The sequence below is a fragment of the Giraffa tippelskirchi genome, chromosome 4 (genome assembly GCF_054371585.1).
Source record: "Giraffa tippelskirchi isolate mGirTip1 chromosome 4, T2T-mGirTip1v1.2.pri, whole genome shotgun sequence".
In the NCBI taxonomy this organism is placed as follows: Eukaryota; Metazoa; Chordata; class Mammalia; order Artiodactyla; family Giraffidae; genus Giraffa; species Giraffa tippelskirchi.
Genome location: NC_137278.1, coordinates 53225330 through 53247340, shown reverse-complemented (window position 1 = coordinate 53247340; position 22011 = coordinate 53225330). Strand labels below are relative to the sequence as shown.

Here is a 22011-nt window from a genome sequence, read left to right as displayed (position 1 = left end):
ATGAAATGTAGTTGTGTGTTTAGTCTAGTCTGACTCTGTGATCCTTTGGACTGTAAGCCCACCAGGCTCCTCTGTCCATGGGATTCTCCAGGCAAGAATAGTGGAGTGAGTTGCTATTTCCTCCTCCAGGCGATCTTCCTGACCCAGGGATTGAGCCTGAGTCTCCTGCATTGCAGGTAGATTCTTTACTGCTGAGCTATTGGGGAAAGCCCAGGAAATCATGAGAGAAATGTAAAAGCAGGTTTAATTTCTCCCTCTCAATCTCTGTTTTTTAAGGAAAGCATCTTTCTATCCTCTATCTTCTTTATCTATTTCTAATTCATAATGCTGATAACCAAAAAAAAAAAAAGGTTCAAATATTTGAGAAGGATAATGGCTTTATTACTTTTTTGATTAAGAAAGTAAAATATGATCATTGTAACTGATAGGAAAAAAGCACTGCTAACCCTTTACCGTGTGTACACTGCATCATGAGGGTCCGGATGCTGTCCTGCTCTCCATGGGAGTAGTGTGCAGCTCATAGGTGTTGTTGTTCAGTTGCTAAGTCGTGTCTGACTTTTTGTGATCCCATGAACTGCAGCACGCCAGGCTTCCCTGTCCTTCACCATCTCCTAGAGTTTGCTCAAATTCATATCCTTTGAGTCGATAATGCCATCCAGCCATCTCCTTCTCTGTCACCCGGTTTTCCTCCTGCCCTCAGTCATTCCCAGCATTAGGGTCTTTTCAAATGAGTTGGCTCTTCACATTAGGTGGCCAAATTATTGGAGCTTCAGCATCAGTCCTCCCAATGAATATTGAGGGTTGATTTCCTTTAGGATGGACTGGTTTGATCTCCCTGCTGTCCAAGGGACTCTCAAGAGTCTTCTCCAGCATCACAGTTTGAAAGCACCAATTCTTTGGCGCTCAGCATTCTTTATGGTCCAGCTCTCACATCTGTACGTGACTACTGGAAAAATCATAGCTTTGACTATACAGACCTTTGTTGGCAAAGTGATGTTTCTGCTTTTTAACATGCTGTGTAGGTTGGTCATAGCTTTTCTTCCAAGGAGCAAGCCTCTTTTAATTTCATGGCTTATAGTACGTGCTTCATAAACAAATTTATGTCTGTTGACTTGTATGTGTGTGTTCACAAAAATGGACTTAAACTCTACACCACATTTTGTTTTGTGATTGTTTGGATAAATAATGCTTTATGGACATTCTCATGCTAGTTACAATGGTAGAGTTGAATAGGTGTGACAGGGACTGTAGCAGAGCCTAAAATATTTACCATCTGGCTATTTACAAAAAAAAAAAAAAAGGTGTGGCTCCTTTTCTTAGGAACTGCCAGCTAAAAACTGATACTTGCCATCTGGTTCTACAATAATGCAGTCACTTGTCATTGCAATTGCTGACCTTCAACACACCCTGAAAGGAGTTCAGGGTGGAGATCAGATGTTGCCCTAAAGGTCCGGGAGTGAACGATGAGAATGAAAACAGAACACAAAATCTGGTGCAATGGGTCAGGGAACCTACAGCCTCTATTGGACTGAGGTGCAGAGTCCACTGTGAGTCCAGCTTTTATTTATAATTGCAGACTACAAAACTTTCTTTGATCTGTCTTTCCCAAGACACTACATCGACATAGTCCAGATCTCCTTGTTTATACCCCAGCTCGTACCCTTCTGGGATAGTCTCAGGAACAATCAGCAAGTGCGTAGGCAGTGTTCATACCTAATGCTGACCCAGTGGTTCCAAAGTCCTTGCTCCCAGTCATACTCCCTTCTGGGTCTGGCCTTGGGGTTTGTAACAAGGAGATTATTCTTAAGAAAAACATGAAAGATAATCATTAACACAGTTTCTTAATATATGCTGTTTTTCCAGGTGCTATTTCTGTGGAATTTCTCAAGGCTGTGAAAGTACATTATTAGAAATTTCCACTACAATCAGGAATGAGGCACTCTGTGCTCTGAGAAAAACTGGTAGCACAGGCCTTCAGATATCCATTTTCAGGAGATTTTATGAACTCAATTTCTTATATCTTCTCATATCTAGAAGAGCACTAAAATCATTAAAGGAGACATCTGCTCCTTGTGACTAGCAGCAGCCTTCTGTCAAAATGTGTGCCTGACTGCATGTATCCCCCTTCACTAAAATCACATGCATACTGACCTCCCCCCTACCTCTCTGGAGCAGTTCCTTGGACTTATCTGAGAGGCTGTCTCTGGGGATACGGTCCTCACTTTTCTCCAGATAAAACTTAATTCACAACTCTCACACTGTGCTTTTTTTTTTTTTCCCAGTGGACAGATCCTTTGCTAATTCCTCCCCAAAACCAACTAAGACCCACAGGTACGATCTCCACTGCTATGTCTCTATCACAACATACATCTAACAGAAGACACTTCAGATCATCTGTTTGCTTATATTTTCTCAGTTACATCTGAGAGTATAAAATTGAGGGTTCAATGGATATGTCCCAATGTTTTGTTATTTTTTTCCCATAATGCATCAGGTTGCTACAGTGGATAAATATTGAATATTATTAATATCTTGCACTATTTATGTTACTCTTTCCCTTTTTCATTTACATTATCGTAATTTGTTACTTCTATTTGAGATTGAGGAAACAAATGGCTTGTCCATCTACTTCTTAGTGTTATTTTTTTCTGTCAACTTACATATCAATGGATAAAAACCTCCCTCCATTGAGAATCCCCCAAAGTTACATTTTCTCTACTGTAGAGGTAAGAGATACATTTCCTAATTAGTCATTAATTTTATTATTACTTAAAAAAATTTTTTGGCTATGACACACAGCATTAGGAATCTTAGTTCCCAGACCAGGAATCAAACCTATGCTCCCTGCAGTGGATGCCTGGAGTCTTAAGCATGCTGGACTGCCAGGGAAGTCCGGTTAATGGCTTTATAGAGAGAGCCATTTGACCATCCTTGGAGTGTGATGACAACTTTGGGGGCGTGTAACATATAAATTGTCTGATGCAAACTGCTCTTTGAAAGCACAGGCTCTGAAGTCATTTCTAATTTTTTCTGAGTTGACATAGCTTTTATTCAGTTATTCAATGCAACAAAAGCCTAGAATGTTAACAAATGGAAATGTACTATCTGTTATATTACTGAATATTTGCTATTTGCCCCCAAACTGCTTCCCACCATGGAATCCCTGTTCATTGCTAATCAGCAGTAAGTGTTTGAAGGCTCTTATTTCCTCTAATTCCTAACTACCGATCCTCTCTAGAGAAAACATCTACATCATGATTCACATGGCAGTCCTTTTTGCCAGAAAACCAAATCTCCCCCATTCTACAAATGGTTTTTAATTCCCTTCTGTAATAATTTAAGCAAACTTTAAGTAGCCTGGTGATTCCCATTCATGAAAATAAGAGAGGTTATAAATATAATTAAGCTGACTTTTCCTATCGTCTAGTCTATTCTTCAGGAAGTTTCTCAGACCAGGATTCTGCTGTTAATTTATTTTCTTTCAGGCTCAGGGACTGCCTGAGCCATGGGAATAAAAGTTGTTGGGAGAAAGTGTGTGGGTATTTTGGCAGGGGGCAGATGGGAAACAAGTGGTATCTTGACAACCCAATGATAAACTGTTGTATTTTACAACCCTTGAGCTGTAATGAACATAAATCTTTGAATTAGAGTTAATTAAATAGCAGAAGTATGGGAAGCACAAAAGACTTGGCTTGCTTATAGTTATAGAAAAAAAAATTCTGGAGATTTGTCAATCTTAATAAGGTCTAACACTAAAATATAGTTGACAAGGGAAACAAACAAAGGAATTGTTGTTTTCCATGGTAGTAGCCTATGGGAAATCTTGCCCTCACACACATTTTGCACAGCTTATTCCACAGAATACTACATCAAATCTGGTATCACATGTTAAGTGAAACATTGAAAAATGATGAAGGGCTCAGTATGTTGAAGACTGGAAATAATTGCTAACAGGAAACAGTGAAAGATCTGGGATAATTGTGCCTGGAGAACGCAAAGCTAAGAGGAGCTTGGTAATGATTTTCAAGTATTTGGAGGAACTGTTATGAAAAAGAGTGGATCCATTTTGGGCCGAGGCATCTACCAGTGAAGCTAGAATCTAAGCACTGGATATGATCCCTATAGCCTGTCACTGGCCAGCTAGAGGCTGTTGTTGTTCAGTCACTAAATTGTGTCTGACTCTCTGCATCCTATGTACTAGAGCTGGCCAGGCTCCTCTGTCCATGGTATTCTCCAGGCAAGAATACTGGAATGGGCCATTTCCTTCTTGCCAGTTGCCATTTCCTTCTCCAGGGGATCTTCCCAACCCTCCTCCTGCATTGGCAGGCAGGTTCTCTTCCACTGAACCACCTGGGAAACCTGAAACACTGCTTATGATCCTCAGCCTGCCACTCACCAGCAAGAGGGCTTGGGACAACTGACTTCATCTCTCTGTGGCACACAATATTATCCAAAACTGGCTGCAGTAATGTTTCTGATTCTACTTGCTTTGACTCTATGAAGAGGTAGAGTCTCTGATCCTGTCTTGTGAACCTGTATGAATCTTTGGCCTGATAGAGTATGGCAGAAGCAATGCTGAGTAACTTCCAAGGCTGTTCTGTGAAAGGCCATTTGCCTTCAGCCTGGTAGTCTCTTGGGGCACAAGCCTTTGGAGCCCCGAGTTACCGTGTAAGAAGTCCCGACACTCTCATGCTGCCCACGCAGAGACAGTGGAGTCCACATGGAGGCCGAGATGGGCCAGGTGTTCTAGGTGCTGTCTGACTGCAATTGTGTGAGAGATCCCAGGGGAGAATGGCTGGGACCCATGAGAAATAATGAAAAAAAATGAAGCTACTAAGTATTACAGTGGATTATTATATAGCATCAGACCATTGGAACATTCTCTGAGCCTTATATTTAGAAAGATCATGATATTGAGCTACAGACAAGTGTTACCAGAGTTAAATGAGATATTCTATATCATGGTTTATATTCACACTCAGTGCCATTGGTATCGTTAATACTGCTCCAGAAGATGGAGTGAGTATCAGAAGTTATGGGGAGCAGATCTTAACTTACCTTTGAAGGGTCATTCCAACACTTAAAAATTTTTTTTATTGAAGTATAGTTGATTGACAGTTTTGTGTTAATTTCTTCTATAGAGCAAAGTGACTCAGTTATACACACACATATATATTCTTTTTTGTATTCTTTTCCATTATGGTTTGTCACAGGATATTGAATATAAGTCCCTGTGCTACACAGTATAACCTTGTCATTTTAACATTTTTTAACACATATTTACAATTTCAGAATTGTTCAACCGGACAAGAGCCACTTCAAAAAGTTGTGTGTGCCCCAAGGACTGCAGATATTCAGACTCGAGGTACCTAGACATCAGGGATGACCCTCACAGGATACCTTCAGTGGGTATGAGTCAGACTCATAAGCAGATGGAATCTATGGTCCTTGCATTTGACTTGTTTTGTTACAAACAAAGCAAAATCTCCTATTTCTTTAGGCATGCATGTTAAATCAGCCTGGCTATTCTGTATATTTCTGTAAACCACATTTAGATTTTAAAAATTGTTTTGTAATGAGACAGGACATTTTCAAAATAAAAACAATCTATTAATATTTTGCAAAAATAATGACCTCTGAGATTGCATACAAAGTTCATGCCATACATATTTTAAAGATATCAAAAATAACTTTTAAGTTATAGCAAGATTGGGTAATAGACCTTTGTCCATCTAGCAGTCAATTTAAAGAGTTTGTATAACTTAATCCTTACCTTTTAATATAAAAGAAAATAGATCAATGCATTATTGGGTACTTGATGGCACTTTACCTTGAAACATGCTCTATAGCATCCTGGAAGAACACCAACTTTACTTCTTTGGGGTTTATAAGGTTATAATCATCAAGGTAGTCCTGTAGAACATTTGCGATTTTCTCCATATCAGGCATGTCATCATAAATCCGGTCAGATCTATCTGCTCCAAACTAGAAAATGATTTATTGGATAAGAACCAAGTTGGATCAATTCTGATGTATAAACATATATAATATACATAACCTTAGGAGGGGCCATTATTTTTATTTCTATTTCGATTTAATCATTTGCTTATATATGCTAGCAGGGCTGTAAAACGAAGGAAATGGGATTAAAGCAACTCAGATATTCATGGTTAACAGAAAAATTCATTTTATTCAACCTTTTCAAGTGAGACATTGGAATTTCAAATGATCTTTGCAATAAAATTCACACAAAAGTTCAGAAATAATTTAAAATTTTTTCTCACTTCTCTCTCATTTAACTTAACTCTGGTTTCATACTTTTGCTCCTAGGCTGTTGATATCAGAAAAGCGAAATGGTTGAAAATTAGGTTTGGCAGACTGTTTTATTAAAAAAATCATGCCAGAACTATATGTAGTTTTTACATACTAGTCATTTGTTTAAATAAATCATTGAGAATGATATTCGGTACAAACTATAGGGCACTGAGTTCCTGTTTGGACCTATTGATAATTTATTGTCTTTGCCATAGCAACTGCCCTGGGGACATTTTCTTTTGAAACCTTTGACTAAAAGACACATAGGCAATGGCAGAAGAGTCCAACTGCTCTTTTTGCTTTGCTTCATTTTCCCATTTGATAATACCACCATTAGAAACACACAAGACATTTAATCACCACCTGAAAATAAACTTTAAACTTTTAAAAAGAAACATTAAATAGATATAGTTCATAGAATAAATTGTTTATTATTACCATTTTTTGTTGTCTAGGGTTACCAGAGTGGTGAGATGTTGCATAAATATAATATAAAGATGAATCCATTCATTTGTTTAAACACCACTGGTTGAGAGCCACTGCTGCAGCTCTGTGTAGGAAACTGAGGATTTAGGTTGAACTAAACAGACATAACCCTTGCTTTCTCAGAGACACTAGTAGTGTTGTGTGTGCCCACGCAAGAGTCAGCTTGGTAAAACAAGATGGCTGCCTGCCAACATAGGTACGGTAGTTAGTTAGATAGAAGTCTTTTAACCTAGAATAATGTTATTCACCTATAAGAAGTGTATTCTAGGTAGGTCTAGAAGGTAAAATTAGGGCCTACATGTTATTAGGGGGGACAGACCTGAGGCACTTCAGTTCAGTTCAGTCGCTTAGTCGTGTCTGACTCTTTGCGACCCCATGAACTGCAGCATGCCAGGCCTCCCTGTCCGTTACCAACTCTCGGAGTTTACCCAAACTCATGTCCATCGAGTCGGTGATGCCATCCAACCATCTCATCCTCTGTCATTCCCTTCTCCTCCTGCCCTCAATCTTTCCCAGCATCAGGGTCTTTTCAAATGAGTCAGCTCTCCGCATCAGTGGCCAAAGTATTGGAGTTTCAGCTTCAACATCAGTCCTTCCAATGAACACTCAGGACTGAGGCACTTAGTAAAAGGAAAATTTTGCTACTAATTAGAGCTACCCTGAAGTGAAGAAGGCAGAACTGCTAACTAATTAGCTTCTCATCACTGGAAATATCTGAGCAGAGTCTGAAGAGCTACATGGAATACGGTAAGAGAATTCCAGTCCTGAGTTAACAGACTAAACTTCTTTGCTTCCTTTCAAATGGAATACTTGATAATTCAGTCTCTGATTCACTATTATCAAAATGAATGCAATTAGATAAGAAGTCAGCAATCTTTTTCTCTCAAGAGCCATATAGTAAATATTTTAGGCTTTGGAGGTCATATAGTATCTGTTGCTAGTACTTCAGTCTGCCTGGTCATTAGAAAGCAACCAGATAAATACGACAGGGTCAAATGGGTCTTATGCTCCTATAGAACTTCATTTAAAAAAATAAGTGGTGAGTAGATTTGGACTATGGACCATAGTTTGCTGGCCACCCCCCACCTCCCAGTCTAGGTCTTGAATCTTCACATGTGCAAAGCTCCTGTAGAATATGAACTTGAACTAGAAAACAGAAAATGTTTTATAAACTTCAAATGTAGTCAAGTCACTACAACACACTTACCTTAATGAAATCTCCAAATATGATGGGCCTAGTCAAAAAATATTCCAGGCCTATAGCAATTCCAAAATGTTTGTCTATTCAAAAAATAAAATCAATTTTTAATATAATGATTAGCTTGAATGCAGGGTATTAATGGTAAAATATACAGAATAACTACCCCTGATACTTTACCTATAAGCCTAATTAATACACATGAAACTGAGAGAAAGCCCATGTTAATATCATACCACTTTGGTTTGATCGATAATCTCTTGAATTTAAGATTAAGAATATTTACTATTAATAATCATTTTTATTAAATAACAGATATGAGTACCTATTAATAAATAAATACTTTAGAAGTATCTTGGCTTCTTACCTGACAAAATGCTGTTTGTTTTCTACTTTCCCTCCTCTACTTAAAATTCTATACTGAATTAGGAATATTAATCCTTCCTGAATTTCAATAAAATGATTTTCATAATATTTCACATGTTGTTATGTATGTGGGTCATTGAAGAAAAAAACTTTTACTAATGAATGATTACAATTTATTTTGCTCATTTTAGAAACCAAATTGTGTCTCCTTGGTCATCTAATGGCTAGGATTAGAAAACAAATTGTTTTTCTGCTAAAACAATAAAAATAACCCCTGAAAAAAACCTAACTAAATAAAGAAGGATAGACTGATATAAAGATTGATATTTACTGGCCATTTCTGTCAAAATAGCATGGAAATAGTGCTTATCTTCATTATTAATCAAACGATCATGGAAGACTCTTTGACATTCATGGCAGAAGAGTCTGAAGATCTGTATTTCTTCTCTTATTATTCCTGGGTCACACTGAAGAATACCTGTTTTTTTCAGAAAGGGAGAAAAGAAAAACTCTACAATTGTGTAATATCTAGTGATAGTTTAATTAATGAGAAAATCCCTAAGTTCAACTTTATTCCACACTAAAGGAAATGGGTAGTTCCCCAGTGGATATATACATATAATCATTGTGACCTCATTTTTTGAAAGCAAAACTGGGGACACATTATCAGAGCAAATGAGGAGGGTAGCAGAAGGGGGATATGGGGCCTAAAAAGAACTATTATTATTATTTTTAATATCTTCGTAGCTTATTTTCTTTTTCAAAAAATTTTGGCCACACCACTGTGGCATGTAGAATCTTAGTTCCTTGACCAGGGATAGGACCCACATTCCCTGCGTTGGAAGGCAGAGTCTTAACCATTGGACATTCAGGGAAGTCCCAAGAGAATTGTGTCTTTTAAGATGGGAGGTATTATAGCAGAATTGTATGCTGTTAGGGATGATCTGACAGAAGAAGCATTGACAATGCAGAAGAGAAGGGGGATGCATACAAGCAAAATCCTAGAGTCAGCAGGAGGGGATGGGTTCAGTACCATGGCGGCTGTTGGCACACATTAGGGGCAGGGACAGCTGAACCACTGCAGTGGGAGAGAAGGCAGGGGCAAGGTGTCTGGGAGATTTGGAAGAGGAGTGCCTTCTGGTTTGATTCTATTTTTTTTTTTTTTCCTTCCGTGAAAAAGAAGACAGGCCACCAGCTGGGAGTGAGAAATGGGATGGTGGTTTGAGGAAAGTTGTGAAGTAGTCAGTGAAGGGTGGGGGTAGAGGGTGACTAAAACAGGGATACTGTAATGGAATTTCCAGGCAAATCTCAGACACCCATGTACATACACTTTTACACAGGGATATGTAGGTGAATGGAAATGGAAGGAGGGTGAAGGCCAGGGAACGAGAGTCCCATACACTACCTTGCACACATTTAGATAAATCCCTCAAGTTAAAGACGTAATGAGACTTGGCTGGTGTTGGCAGAAGATCAACACTCATCCTGTTGTAGATTTCAACTGAGGCTTCCACAATGTTGGATGCAGTTTGCTTTACAGCTGGTGTGAAGTCATTCAGGAAGCCGTTTAAGATGGCCTAGAACCAGAAATGTAATATAAGAGGGTTGGAATGTTTTTAACCAAAATTTATCTTTCAAATACTCCAGACCTGATGTTATATTTTCTAATAATAGCAGAAAACCAAATTCCAATGCAAGGACATGTGGGTGTTAAAATTCTTCTTTGCTGGGGAAAGGGGTAAATTAGGCATTTGGGCTTCCCTGGTGGCTCAGACAGTAAAGAATTCGCCTGCAGTGCAGGAGACCAGGGTTTGATCCCTGGGTTGGGAAGATCCTGGAGAAGGGAATGGCTACCCACCCTAGTATTCTTGCCTGGAGAATTCCAGAGACAGAGGAGTCTGGTGGGCTACAGTTCAGGGTCGCAAAGAGTTGGACACGACTGAGCAACTAACACTTTTCACAAATCAGGCACTTGGAATCAGCATATACGAATTACTGTCTATAAAAGAGATGAACAACAAACTCCTACTGCAGTCCTATCTGCAGTAGGAAGATCCTCTGGAGAAGGAAACGGCAACCCACTCCAGTATTCATGCCTGGAAAATCTCATGGATGGAGGAGCCTGGCAGGCTACAGTCCATGGGGTCGCAAAGAGTTGGACACAACTGAGCAACTTCTCTTTCACTTTCACTGACTCGATGGACATGAGTTTGAGCAAACTCCAGGAGATAGTGAAGGACAGGGAAGCCTAGGGTGCTGCAGTTCCTGGGTTGCAAATAGTAGGACATGACTTAGTGACTGAACAACAACAATAGTTGTATATATACAAATATAGTATTTTACATACAAATATAGTTGTATATATGCAAGTACAGTTATATATATATAAAGTATATATTTATAGTTACATATATGTTAGTTCATTTATCTGTATTATCTGTCTCTATGGTAGAAGATCTATGAGGACAGGGGTGGCATCTGTTTTGTTTAAAGTGATGTACTAACATCTGGCACATGGTTGATACTCATCAAGTATTTCTTTAGTGAATGAATGAAGGGCTATTAAATTGATATTCATAAATTAAAACTATCAGGTGGCTATTGAGTTTACTGAGGATCACAGCTTGGTATTCTGTCCAAAGATCTGGCTAATGTGACATGTTTGGCAACTTTTAAAAGTTTTACTGAGAATATGCATACAAGATAAAGACAGAATTTCCACAGTTTAAGGAAAGATGGCTTTGTCATGAGGACATTAGTAATGTTTTATGGAGTTGATCATGGCTTTTAATCACTGCTGTTATATCTTTCTAATTAGAATTTACAGCTAAGTTCAGGGACCTCCCTGGTGGTCCAGTGGTTAAGACTCTGTATTTCCAATGCAGGGAGTGTGGGTTTGATCCCTGGTCAGGGAACTAAGATCCCAGATGCCAAGGGGCCAAAAAAAAAGAAAAAAAGAATTTACATCTAATTTAGTGACAACATTATCAATTTAATTTGTTGTGTGCTATTCAATTTACCTTCAGAATGTATAGTGATGCATATTTTTGCACAAAAATTTCCAGCAGATAAACAACTAAAATATGTGTGAACTGTGGTTCTTGATTCACCTACAACTGTACATAATCCAAAATGTGCAAATTGTGACCCATTGTTAATGGGACTCTCCCCACATATATGTGTTGTTTAACTAACTTAAAATAGACTCTCAAGAAAGTAATGATATTACTGATTGTTTTAGAACTAAGAGATGATTAAAAACATAAATATAAGCATATTATGTATCATATATGTATACATATACTATGTAGACTCATAGGCTTCTTTTATATAGTAAACATAAATCAGTTTATTTGTGTTGCCATCAACAAATTTACTTTTACTTGTTGATTTTGCTTTTTTCAATTCTTGTTTATCCCCAAGTTCCTTCTCCTCCACACAATCACAAGGGACAGGAAAGGCGGACTGTGAACTCTTGAACTCTGCTTAGATGGGTTGTGATTAAAAAGAAAGCTTGGAATCCAAGTCCTTTCCTTCTACAGATAAAATATCCAGTCTGTTCTGGTAGTGAGGAAAACACATGTTCCCATGTGAATACAGTCCAACTTAGTGGTCCCCAGAATCTCAGTTTTGCTGCTTTTCATTTCCATTGTGGCCTTGGTTAGTGCGAGTTTTAAATACTAGCCTCTAAGTTACAGCAGGAAGAAGAAATTGTTGCTGATTTTCAGCTGTGACATGTTTGCTGCATGATGCTCCTGTAAGTAACACATTTCTGTGGATGTAACATTCCCACAGGCAGAGATAGGAGGCTGAGGGTTTGGATCAATATGATTTCCAAGAGTCCAGACTCTATCTTCTTCTTCCCACCCAAGAAAGCATTTTGGAATGAGTTAAGAATGCCGCTTTTTTTGTTGTTGTTGTTGGGATAATTCTGAATTTGCTTGAATTTATTAAAATGTAAAATAATTTGCAAATTCAGTACTTTATTATCAGGCACAAGTTACTTGGGACATTCCCTCACCACTGATCACTTCATAAGGGTGTGTTAGGACAGCATGGTTGTGAATCTCTCATTTCAGACTTTAGAGTATATACAGAAAAGTACTCAACAAAAGGAGAGGGGATTAAAAAGTCTTCTAATACCTGTATTGGTCCCTGTTACCTGCTTCCTGTCACGTTCTTTACTTGCTGCTTAATTATGGGAGATAAGCTCCCATCCTCTCCTATTCTAAAGTACTCTCTAAAAGTTTTTCCAAATGTGGCATTTCTCATGTATCCTTTTGTCCTTAGATCCTAAATAGCTTATTGGAATGACTTCAAATTTATTAAAAATAATTTCCCATGAATGTAAGCTATTTCAATATGAAAACTACTTTCCATAAACTGTTGTGTATGTGCTGGGTCTGGTCCTTTCTCTCCTCTGAGAAGGCTCCATTGGAAGGAGAGGCAGATGCTGGTAAATGTAGAGGCTGGTTAATGTCAGCATCACTGCCTCTCTGACTCTTGGGCGATGGTCACCAAAGCCAGTTTCTCCTGACCAGTGTCCTATCCTATCTTAACCTACCTGGATGCCCACATTACCACTTCTGGCCTCTGTGACCACATTCACCTGTGTGTTTCTGATCCTCTCTGTCAATTTCACCCTGCAGGACTCGGCTCACCAGCTGTCTCCTCTAAGCATCTTTGCTATTAATAGTTGGCATGACATACTCGCTTTGGTCATGCTGCTTCAGGGTCTCTCATTGTTCTATTCAGAATAATGCCGTGCACTTAATGAGCACTTCTGCCGAGCACTTACAGGGCAGACACAGTTACTTACCCCTTTTAAAGGACAAAGAAGTGGTCTCCTGGGGAAGTTTGTACAGATGGAAGAAACACTGGTGGCTGTTTCTCTTGGGAGGGTGGGGGCAGCAGGGGTGATGAATTCTGGGTTAGGCATGTTGAGCTTGAACTCGCTGGTTATTGGGGCTGGCCTTTGCTGGGCAAGCGGACACAGACATGGCGGTCAGGGAGGAGATGAGCACTGAGGTGGGGCTAGGTGGGGATGATATCTCCTGAGAGTCAAGGGTCCAGAATATAGCCTTCCTTAGAGGTATGGGAGGTGTTCTGACTCTCCTTCCTCATTTATAAGACTACCTCTGAGACTATAAACACAGAAGGTCATGATGCAAATGCCTACCAACTACTGCCCAGATGCCCCTGTGTTTACCTGGTTTCTAACCAGGCAAGGATGATGGGCTCCCTAGAAACACAACAGGCTGTGCTGATTGTGTGAGCCTTGGAACACATAAATTTTCTTTACCCCTTGTGCCCAGATTGGAATCCACATTCACCTGAAAAATCTGTTTCAGACTGTGCTCTGAGGGCATCGGGAGGCAGAGCATGCTGAAGTGCCGGATGAAGCGAGGGGTCACAGGGTTGCGGCCACCACCTGGAGGTGCACATGCTGATACGATTGTTACGTCCTGTATGGAGAGAAATCCACTTGGGTCACCCAGCAAAGATGGAGATGAGATCTACCCATCCCAATGGCAGGACTCAACCAACATTTTGGAGGACCTATCACAGGACATCCTGGTAGCTCAGTGGTAAAGAATCCGCCTGCCAATGCAGGGGACCTGGCTTCTATTCCTGGGTCAGGAAGATCCCATGGAGAAGGAAATGACAGCCCACTCCAGTATTCTTGCCTGGAAAATCCTATGGACAGAGGAATCTGGTGAGCCATAGTCCATGAGGTTGCAAAAGAGTTGGACAAGGCTTAGTGACTAAACAACAACAACACCATCATAGGATAATATTGTGTTGTATTTTCCTGCACATTATCTAACTTAATTCTCACAACCACCTTAGGAGATCACTGTTGTTACCTCCATTTTATAGATGAAAAAAAAAAATCAAAGCCCCAGATGGTTAAATAAGTTACTCAAGGTCATTCAGCTAACTCACTGACCTTGTAGAAGTACTCCTATGTAAAAATTAAATTTTAAAAAATTGTAAGAGTTTGTACCTTAGGTTAAAGTACATTCATTCAACAAATAGTAAGAATAGTCAATTCTTATTATTTGTGGTAATTATGTTCTATAAAATCACCAGGAACACTGAATTAATGCATCCTGAACCATTGCTCCTAGGGGAAAAACAGAGCTAGGTTCCTGTGAGCCTCTGGTCATAACATGTTCAGTTGGTCAGTATCTGATATCGCAGGAGCCTCTGATCTTGCCTCCTCTCTAGTCTACACCTTCCCCGAAGCCAAAGGGATCTTTCTATAACGTTCCTCAGAGGCTCCCCATGACTTACACCAGTGGTCCCCAACCTTTCTGGCACCAGGAACCAGTTTTGCAGAAGACAATTTTTCCACCTACAATGTTGGGGGATGGTTTTTGGATGATTCAAGAGCAAAACATTTACTGTGCACTTAATTCCTATTATTATTACATGAGCTCTACCTCAGATCATCAGGCATTAGATCCTGGAGGTTGGGGAACCCTGTCTTAGAAGATAAATCTACATTCCTCTTCATGGCACTATGACCCCCTGGTCTGACCTCTGCTTCTCCTGTTGCTTTGGTGCCCACATTCCACACCCTGCAAGCAGTGTTCTACACCCCACAAGTAGTGTTCCAAACTATCTGCTTTGAGATGCAAATAGCTCCCTTTCCTTGGTTTGCCCTGCCTTGCCTGCAAAATCCTGTTCTGATATCACTTCTTCTGGGAAAGATTCTCTGATCATCAACCCACTGCCCACTCCTGCCTCCCTCCAGCCTCTCTCCACATTATATAACCCTGCATTACAAGCACATGCTCTTCTATTCTCTGAAGCTAAGGAGGCCAGGGCTGTCACACTTGTCTATAAATCTCATGAATCAAGCATGGAAAGAACTCAATATAGACTGAATGAAGTTACATATAGGAACATTGAAGCCATATGTCATGGGCTGACTTATGTGTCTGTCTGTACCTCCTTTCCACCACTCATGTGCTGAAGCCTTAACTCCAGGTGGTGCAGAGGTAAAGAATCTTTGTGCCAATGCAGGAGATGCAAGAAACATGGGTTCCATTCCCGGGTTGGGAAGATCTCTTGAAGAAGGAAATGGTTACCCATCCCAGTATTCTTGCCTGGAGAATCCCATGGACAGAGGAGCCTGGCAGGCAACAGTCCATGGGGTGGCAAAGAGTAGGACACGAATGAGCAACTGATCACACATAGAAGAAACATCGAAGCCATTAGCCATGGGCTGAGTGTCTCTACCTCCTTTTGGCCAATCACATTCTCAAAATTCTCCAAGCCAGGCTTCAACAGTACATGAACCATGAACTTTCAGATGTTCATGGTGGATTTAGAAAAGGCAGAGGAGCCAGAGATCAAATTGCCAACATCCGTTGGATCACTGAAAAAGCAAGAGAGTTCCAGAAAAACATCTACTTTTGCTTTACTGACTACGCTAAAGCCTTTGATTGTGTGGATCACAACAAACTGTGGAAAATTCTAAAAGAGATGGGAATACCAGACCACCTGACCTGCCTCCCGAGAAATCTGTATGCAAGTCAGGAAGCAACAGTTAGAACTGGACGTGGAACAACAGACTGGTTCCAAATCAGGAAAGGAGTACTTCAAGGTTGTATATTGTCACCCTGTTTATTTAACTTACATGCAGAGTACATCATGCGAAATGCCAGGCTGGATGAAGCACAAGCTGGGAATCAAGATTACCGGGAGAAATATCAATAACCTCAGATATGCAGATGACACCACCCTTACGGCAGAAAGTGAAGAAGAACTAAAGAGCCTCTTGATGAACGTGAAAGAAGAGAGTGAAAAAGTTGGCTTAAAACTCAACCTTCAGAAGACTAAGATCATGGCATCTGGTCCCATCACTTCATGGCAAATAGATGGGAAAACAATGGAAACAATGAGAGACTATTTTTTGGGGCTCCAAAATCACTGCAGATGGTGATTGTAGCCATGAAATTAAAAGACTCTTGCTCCTTTGAAGAAAAGCTATGAACGACCTAGACAACATATTAAAAAGCAGAGACATTACTTTGCTGACAAAGGTCTGTATAGTTAAAGCTATGGTTTTTCCAGTAGTCATGTATGGATGTGAGAGCTGGACTATAAAGAAAGCTGAGCGCCGAAGAATTGATGCTTTTGAACTGTGGTGTTGGAGAAGACTCTTAAGAGTCCCTTGGACTGCAAGGAGATCCAACCAGTATAACCTAAAGGAAATCAGTCCTGGGTGTTCATAGGAAGAACTGATGCTGAAGCTGAAACTCCAATATTTTGGCCACCTGATGCAAAGAACTAACTCATTTAAAAAGACCCTGATGCTGGGAAAGATTGAAGGTGGGAGGAGAAGGGGAGGACAGAGGATGAGATGGTTGGATGGCATCACCGACTCAATGGACATGAGTTTGAGCAAGCTCTGGGAGTTAGTGATGGACAGGGAAGACTGGCATGCTGCAGTTCATGGTGTCGCAGAGTCAGACATGACTGAGTGACTGAACTGAACTGAACTGAACCTCCTTTTGGCCAATCATGTGCTGAAGCCTTAATTCCTAGTATCCACAATCTGACTATATTTGGAGATAGGTATTTAAAGAAGTAACTTAGTTAAGAGGAAGTGATCAGGATGGGCCTCAATCCAATATGATTGATGTCTCCTTATAAGAAGAGACGATTTGAACAAAGATGGACACAAGGAGAAAATCATAAGAAGACATAGGGAGAACATAGCCATCTGTAAACCAAGGAGAGAAGCCACAGAATAAAGCAACCCTACTGATATGTTGACCTTGGACTTCCCTCTTCTAGAACTGGGAGAAAATAAATTTCTAGAGTTTGAGTTACCCAGTCTATGGTACTTAGTTATGGCAACTTTAACAAATGAGTGCACCACATTTCATTACCATTTACATGTAGACACACAAAGTCATTTAAAACCTAAAGTAACCTGTATATCTTTCCAAAAGAGTTTGTTTCTGTCATAAAATCCACCAAAATCTTGATATTGCCGAAGTAATTCAATGGGAGGCTGAGAGCCATAGCGATCCAGCCTGGGCATATTTAGGTCGTCAACAAAAATCACAACTCGTTTGTTCCCTGGCGCTCCTAGGGAAAGAAAATGAGTTTAAGAATTATGATTTATCTTCAGTAAGGTGGCTCAGATGGTAAAGAGTCTGCTTGCAATGCAGGAGACTCAGGTTCGATTCCTGGGTTGGGAAGATCCCCTGGAGAAGGGAATGGCAACCCACTCCAGTATTCTTGCCTGGAGAATTCCATGGACAGAGGAACCTGGCAGGCTAATGACCATGGGGTGACAAAGAGTTGGACACAAATGAGTGACTTTCACTTTTGAAACTTTCAAAACATAAGACAAAGCTTAGGTTAAGGCTTTGGACTCAATGCACACCATGTAGGTCATAATGAGCTCAGCTCTTAAGTGTGAGGAGGGCCCTAGGGGAATCCTGAGTTCAGAAGAAGAGACTTCCCTCTGGCCCCATCCAGGCCCTGACAGGGAGCTATAGACTCAGCCAGGATACCCACATTATCAGATGGTCCCTCACCAAAATGGCAACTCACTCCAGTACCTTTGCCTGGGAAATCCCATGGACAGAGGAGCCTGGCAGGTTACAGTTCATGGGGTCGCAAAGAGTCAGACATGACTGAGCAACTGAGCATATACATAATTGATTTACAGTGTTGAGGGATTCTTTCTGATTGCTTGAACCCTTTGGAAAATATGCTGAAAGTTGCAGGCCTTCTTAGAAAATGCATGAGTGCTCTCCCAGATATGATTTTGTAATTCTAGGTTAAGAACCTCTATCTTAGGAAATGAAGTTCGTTCTAAGCACAGCACTCACTCCTTACTCTCACCGTCCAGGTGCGGGATGATGCCAGCACTTCAGGTGACCTTCCTCAACCCCAACCACTTCCAACCACCCTCACCAACTGCGCAGCCTGGGCACGGAGTGAAGAAGGTCATTTCGTTTTCACACTAGGAAGCAGACAAATCTCCAAGTTTCCTTACATAAATGCCATCCCACTACCTTCTATAGGGAAAACATGGCTGGATTTTCAAAAGCACCTTTATAATGTCAAAACAGGGATAGTGAAGGACAAGGAAGCCTAGCATGCTGCAGTCCATGGGGTTGCAAAGAGTCGGACATGACTGAGTAATTGAACAACAACAAACTACATCAAAGGGAAATCCACTGGAGCTGTACAATGTCATAGTTAACCTAAAGAAAGTCAATATGTACATTCAGGAAAAAAAAAGTGATAAACAGAGGAAAGAGAACAACTTAAGCAGAGGAAGTGACTCCACCCATGCTGGTATCTGGCATCAGTGACATCTGCAAAGAAAATAAGGTAAATCCCATGGCCTCACTTCATTTTCTGGCCTCTGGAAGTAAAGTAGCAGGTCAGGGGTATGGAAGGGTTCTAAGACAATCATTCATAAAAATTTGGGGCCCCCACCAGAAAGACTGGCATCTATTGCTCTGCATCTACCTGAGCAGGAAAGGAGGAACAAAAAGGGGTTGGTAGAGAAGCTGGCACAGCAAGGCCTGTGAGATGATGGACCAGGTGGAGGGCAGCTGGGCCTGAGCTTGGCCTAGTGCTCCACCCAGGAGGGCTGTGGGCTGGCCAAGCAGACCATAGCACAAGAGGCTACAGGATGTGCCACGGGAGGGTGGGACAGAGTGGGGCTGAGACTCTCATTGCCAACAGGGAACTTTTCAATGGAGAGGTCAGGGAAACTTCCATTGGGGAGGTCAGGGAAGCTTCCAGTGGGGAGGTCAGGGAAGCTTCCAGAGGGGCACTCAGGGAAGCTTCCAGTGGGGAGGTCAGGGCTTGGCCCGCACACAGTTCTTTCAGGAATCCTTCAGAGGGTCTGCTCCTGGAAGTGTGTCACACCAAGGGCATGGACAGCTGTCTGGCCAGCAGAGAAGCAGAGACAATCCACAGAGGCCCATCTAAACTTCACTTACAGAGAACCTTGTCCTTCCCTTCTCCTCCCATCCCGAAACACTAGAGCCTCCCAGAAGTAGGGTGGGAAGAGTAAAAGAGTACCCATGCCCCTCTTCACCTCCAGCACCTCCAGCCACAAACCTGGCTTACAACAGAGGAGAGGAGAGCTTTTTTTAAAAGTCTTTATTGAATTTGTGACAACACTGCTTCTGTTTTATGTTTTGGCTTTTTGGCTGCGAGGCATGTGGGATCTTAGCTCCCTGATCAGGGATCAAACCCGCAACACCTGCTTATGGCACTGGACAACCAGAGAAGTCCCTGGGAGAAGTTTTAAATTGGGTTTGGGATTGATAAACAACAAGGCCCTACTGTATAACACAGGAAACTAGATCTAATCTCCTGGGATAAACCATAATGGAAAAGAATATAAAAAAGAATGTACATATGTGTACAACTGAGTCACTTTGCTGTACAGCAGAGATTAATACAACAATACTTAAAAAAAAAGACAAAAAAAAAATTGGGTTTGTGATTGAAGATTTCATTGGACCAGACTCAAAACGACTGCAAGTGACCAGAAAGTTATGGTATTGATTGAAACAGTTGAAAAGGAAGGGTGAGGGAGATCCCACAAAGCCTGGGGGAAAGTGCTGCCTGAAGAAACCCCAAAGCAGTTTCATGCTTATTCCCTACTGGGTTCAGGTAACTCAATGCACCAGATATAAAGAGGTTTGTTTGCTTTAAATAAAGGGAAATCAACTCAGGTTTGAAAGAAGAGCAAGTAGAGAGAGGGAGAGCTTTGGAGAGTTAGAGACAGAAGATGTTCTGAGTTGAAGGTGATGACAGACATAAACTACTTGCTTGCTAACCGTAAGATATCTAGATCTAAAGCCATGAAAGAATATCATGAACAGAATTACCTTTACAAATAAATTAAGCAAAGGAATTATCCAATTGTAACTTTATTACATGTACTGTTTTTGTAAATTAGCTTAATAAATAATTTGTGTGAAGCAAATGACAAGAATAAATCTTACCTAGGATATTTTTTCTTTTCCTTTCCAGTTTTGACTCAATGATCTCTTGTGTTCTTGAAGATGAAGTTTGAGCAGAAAAATTTAGATAAACAGGGACATAGCCGGCTGATTCTTGAATTCTATTTAGCAATCCTTTTGCAATAACAGACTTTAAAATTTTAAAAAATATGTTAATTGATTCACACTCAATATCTTTCAATTATGTATATCAGTAATAATCTGGTACAATGAGTAAAATCAGGATAAGAGCAGGGAGGGAGGGAGGCTAAAGCTATATTGAAATGTCTTTTTCTTCCTGGAGACTCCATTTAATTACAGTTATCAGAACCAAGAAAATATTCTAATCAGCTCTATCTCAGCAAAAATTTTTATTTTAGTTTTACACCAAAATCCATCTTGGTTACTATCCAAGTTAATTTGATAGCAAGAGTCAGAGACTTAGAAATAATTTAGAGGGAAACCAATGAGTCCCTGTTCACATGGACTGCCCCCAAATCAAGAAGACCAAATAGTCAGCATTTTTCCTCTATATTCTACTTTTCCTAAACAGCATCGCTGTGCTGAGTAGAAGTAAATGGGCAGGAGGCGAAAGACTGACCTTCATTAATAGCCCACGGTGACACAAACTGCCTTGACAGGTTCCCACCCTAACTTGTGAAGTGGCAGCCCCAGAAATGTTCAGGGACACAACATAAAAGCTCCCAAACACAAAAGACTGGTTCACAGGGTCCTCTGGTTTACATATATTATTGACACCAAGGATTTATTCAGAAAGTGGCAAACTGTGGAGTTGATATAGATTCAGCATAGTTATATTCTTCCTGAAAAAGTGACACAAATTCAGAAGAAACCCCCCTGAGAAATACGGTGTTATTTATAGGGCTCACAATTCTAGGTTCACTGTGCCCTCATTCTGGACAGAGCTTCTTGTATGATGTGGGGCTTCCCTGTGGCTCAGATGATAAAGAATCTGCCTGCAGTGCAGGAGACCCAGGTTTGATCCCTGGGTTGGGAAGATCCCTTGGAGAAGGGAATGGCTAACCACTTCAGTAATTCCTGCCTGGAGCATTGCATGGACAGAGAAGCCTGGCAGGCTACAGTCCACAGGATCATAAAGAGTTGAACACGACTGAGCAACTAACACTTTCTTGTTTGATGTAGGTTTCCTACCTTGCCAACTCCAGTTATTCCGGTAAACAACACGGAATGCTTGACTGCCAGTAGTTTTTCCATTAGGTACCCAAAGCGCACTGTGTCAGCTGTGGGGACAAGCATTTCAAAAAACGGAGTGTCTCTGCTGTATTTGAATGTGGGTATGATTCGTTCCCAGGGATCCAGCCGTTTGGTGTCAAAATCCATGTGAATGCTCCACAGGTCACCAGAACTGGGAAGCTAGGATACAAAATTAAACACTGCTATTGAAAGGATTGACAAACGGTCATAGAAATAGTTACGTAGAAACAAAGGCAGTCATAGAACATGGATGGGTTTGAATTTCTTGTTGCTTTGTAGAGAAGTAGTTGCTTAAGTACCAGAGTCCAATTTTTTAAGTAATCATGAAATACTGTACAGTAAAAGCCTGATGATGTACTATGTTAAAACTATATTAAAAAAATATTTAATTCAACATTAAGCCTCAAC

General features: G+C 40.6%; 1 protein-coding gene across 1 annotated transcript in view; it reads right to left on the bottom strand.

Moving 5' to 3' along the window:
* Positions 1-22011, bottom strand: part of DNAH6 (dynein axonemal heavy chain 6) — a 281257-nt gene that overhangs the window by 109256 nt on the left and 149990 nt on the right. The window contains exons 38-45 of the mRNA XM_081596922.1: positions 21541-21762; positions 20371-20518; positions 17316-17473; positions 13699-13830; positions 9771-9942; positions 8697-8843; positions 8009-8082; positions 5831-5985 (exon numbers count right to left, since the gene is read on the bottom strand). Coding sequence (XP_081453048.1) covers positions 5831-5985; positions 8009-8082; positions 8697-8843; positions 9771-9942; positions 13699-13830; positions 17316-17473; positions 20371-20518; positions 21541-21762 — 1208 coding nt within the window. The remainder of the gene's footprint in view (positions 1-5830; positions 5986-8008; positions 8083-8696; positions 8844-9770; positions 9943-13698; positions 13831-17315; positions 17474-20370; positions 20519-21540; positions 21763-22011) is intronic.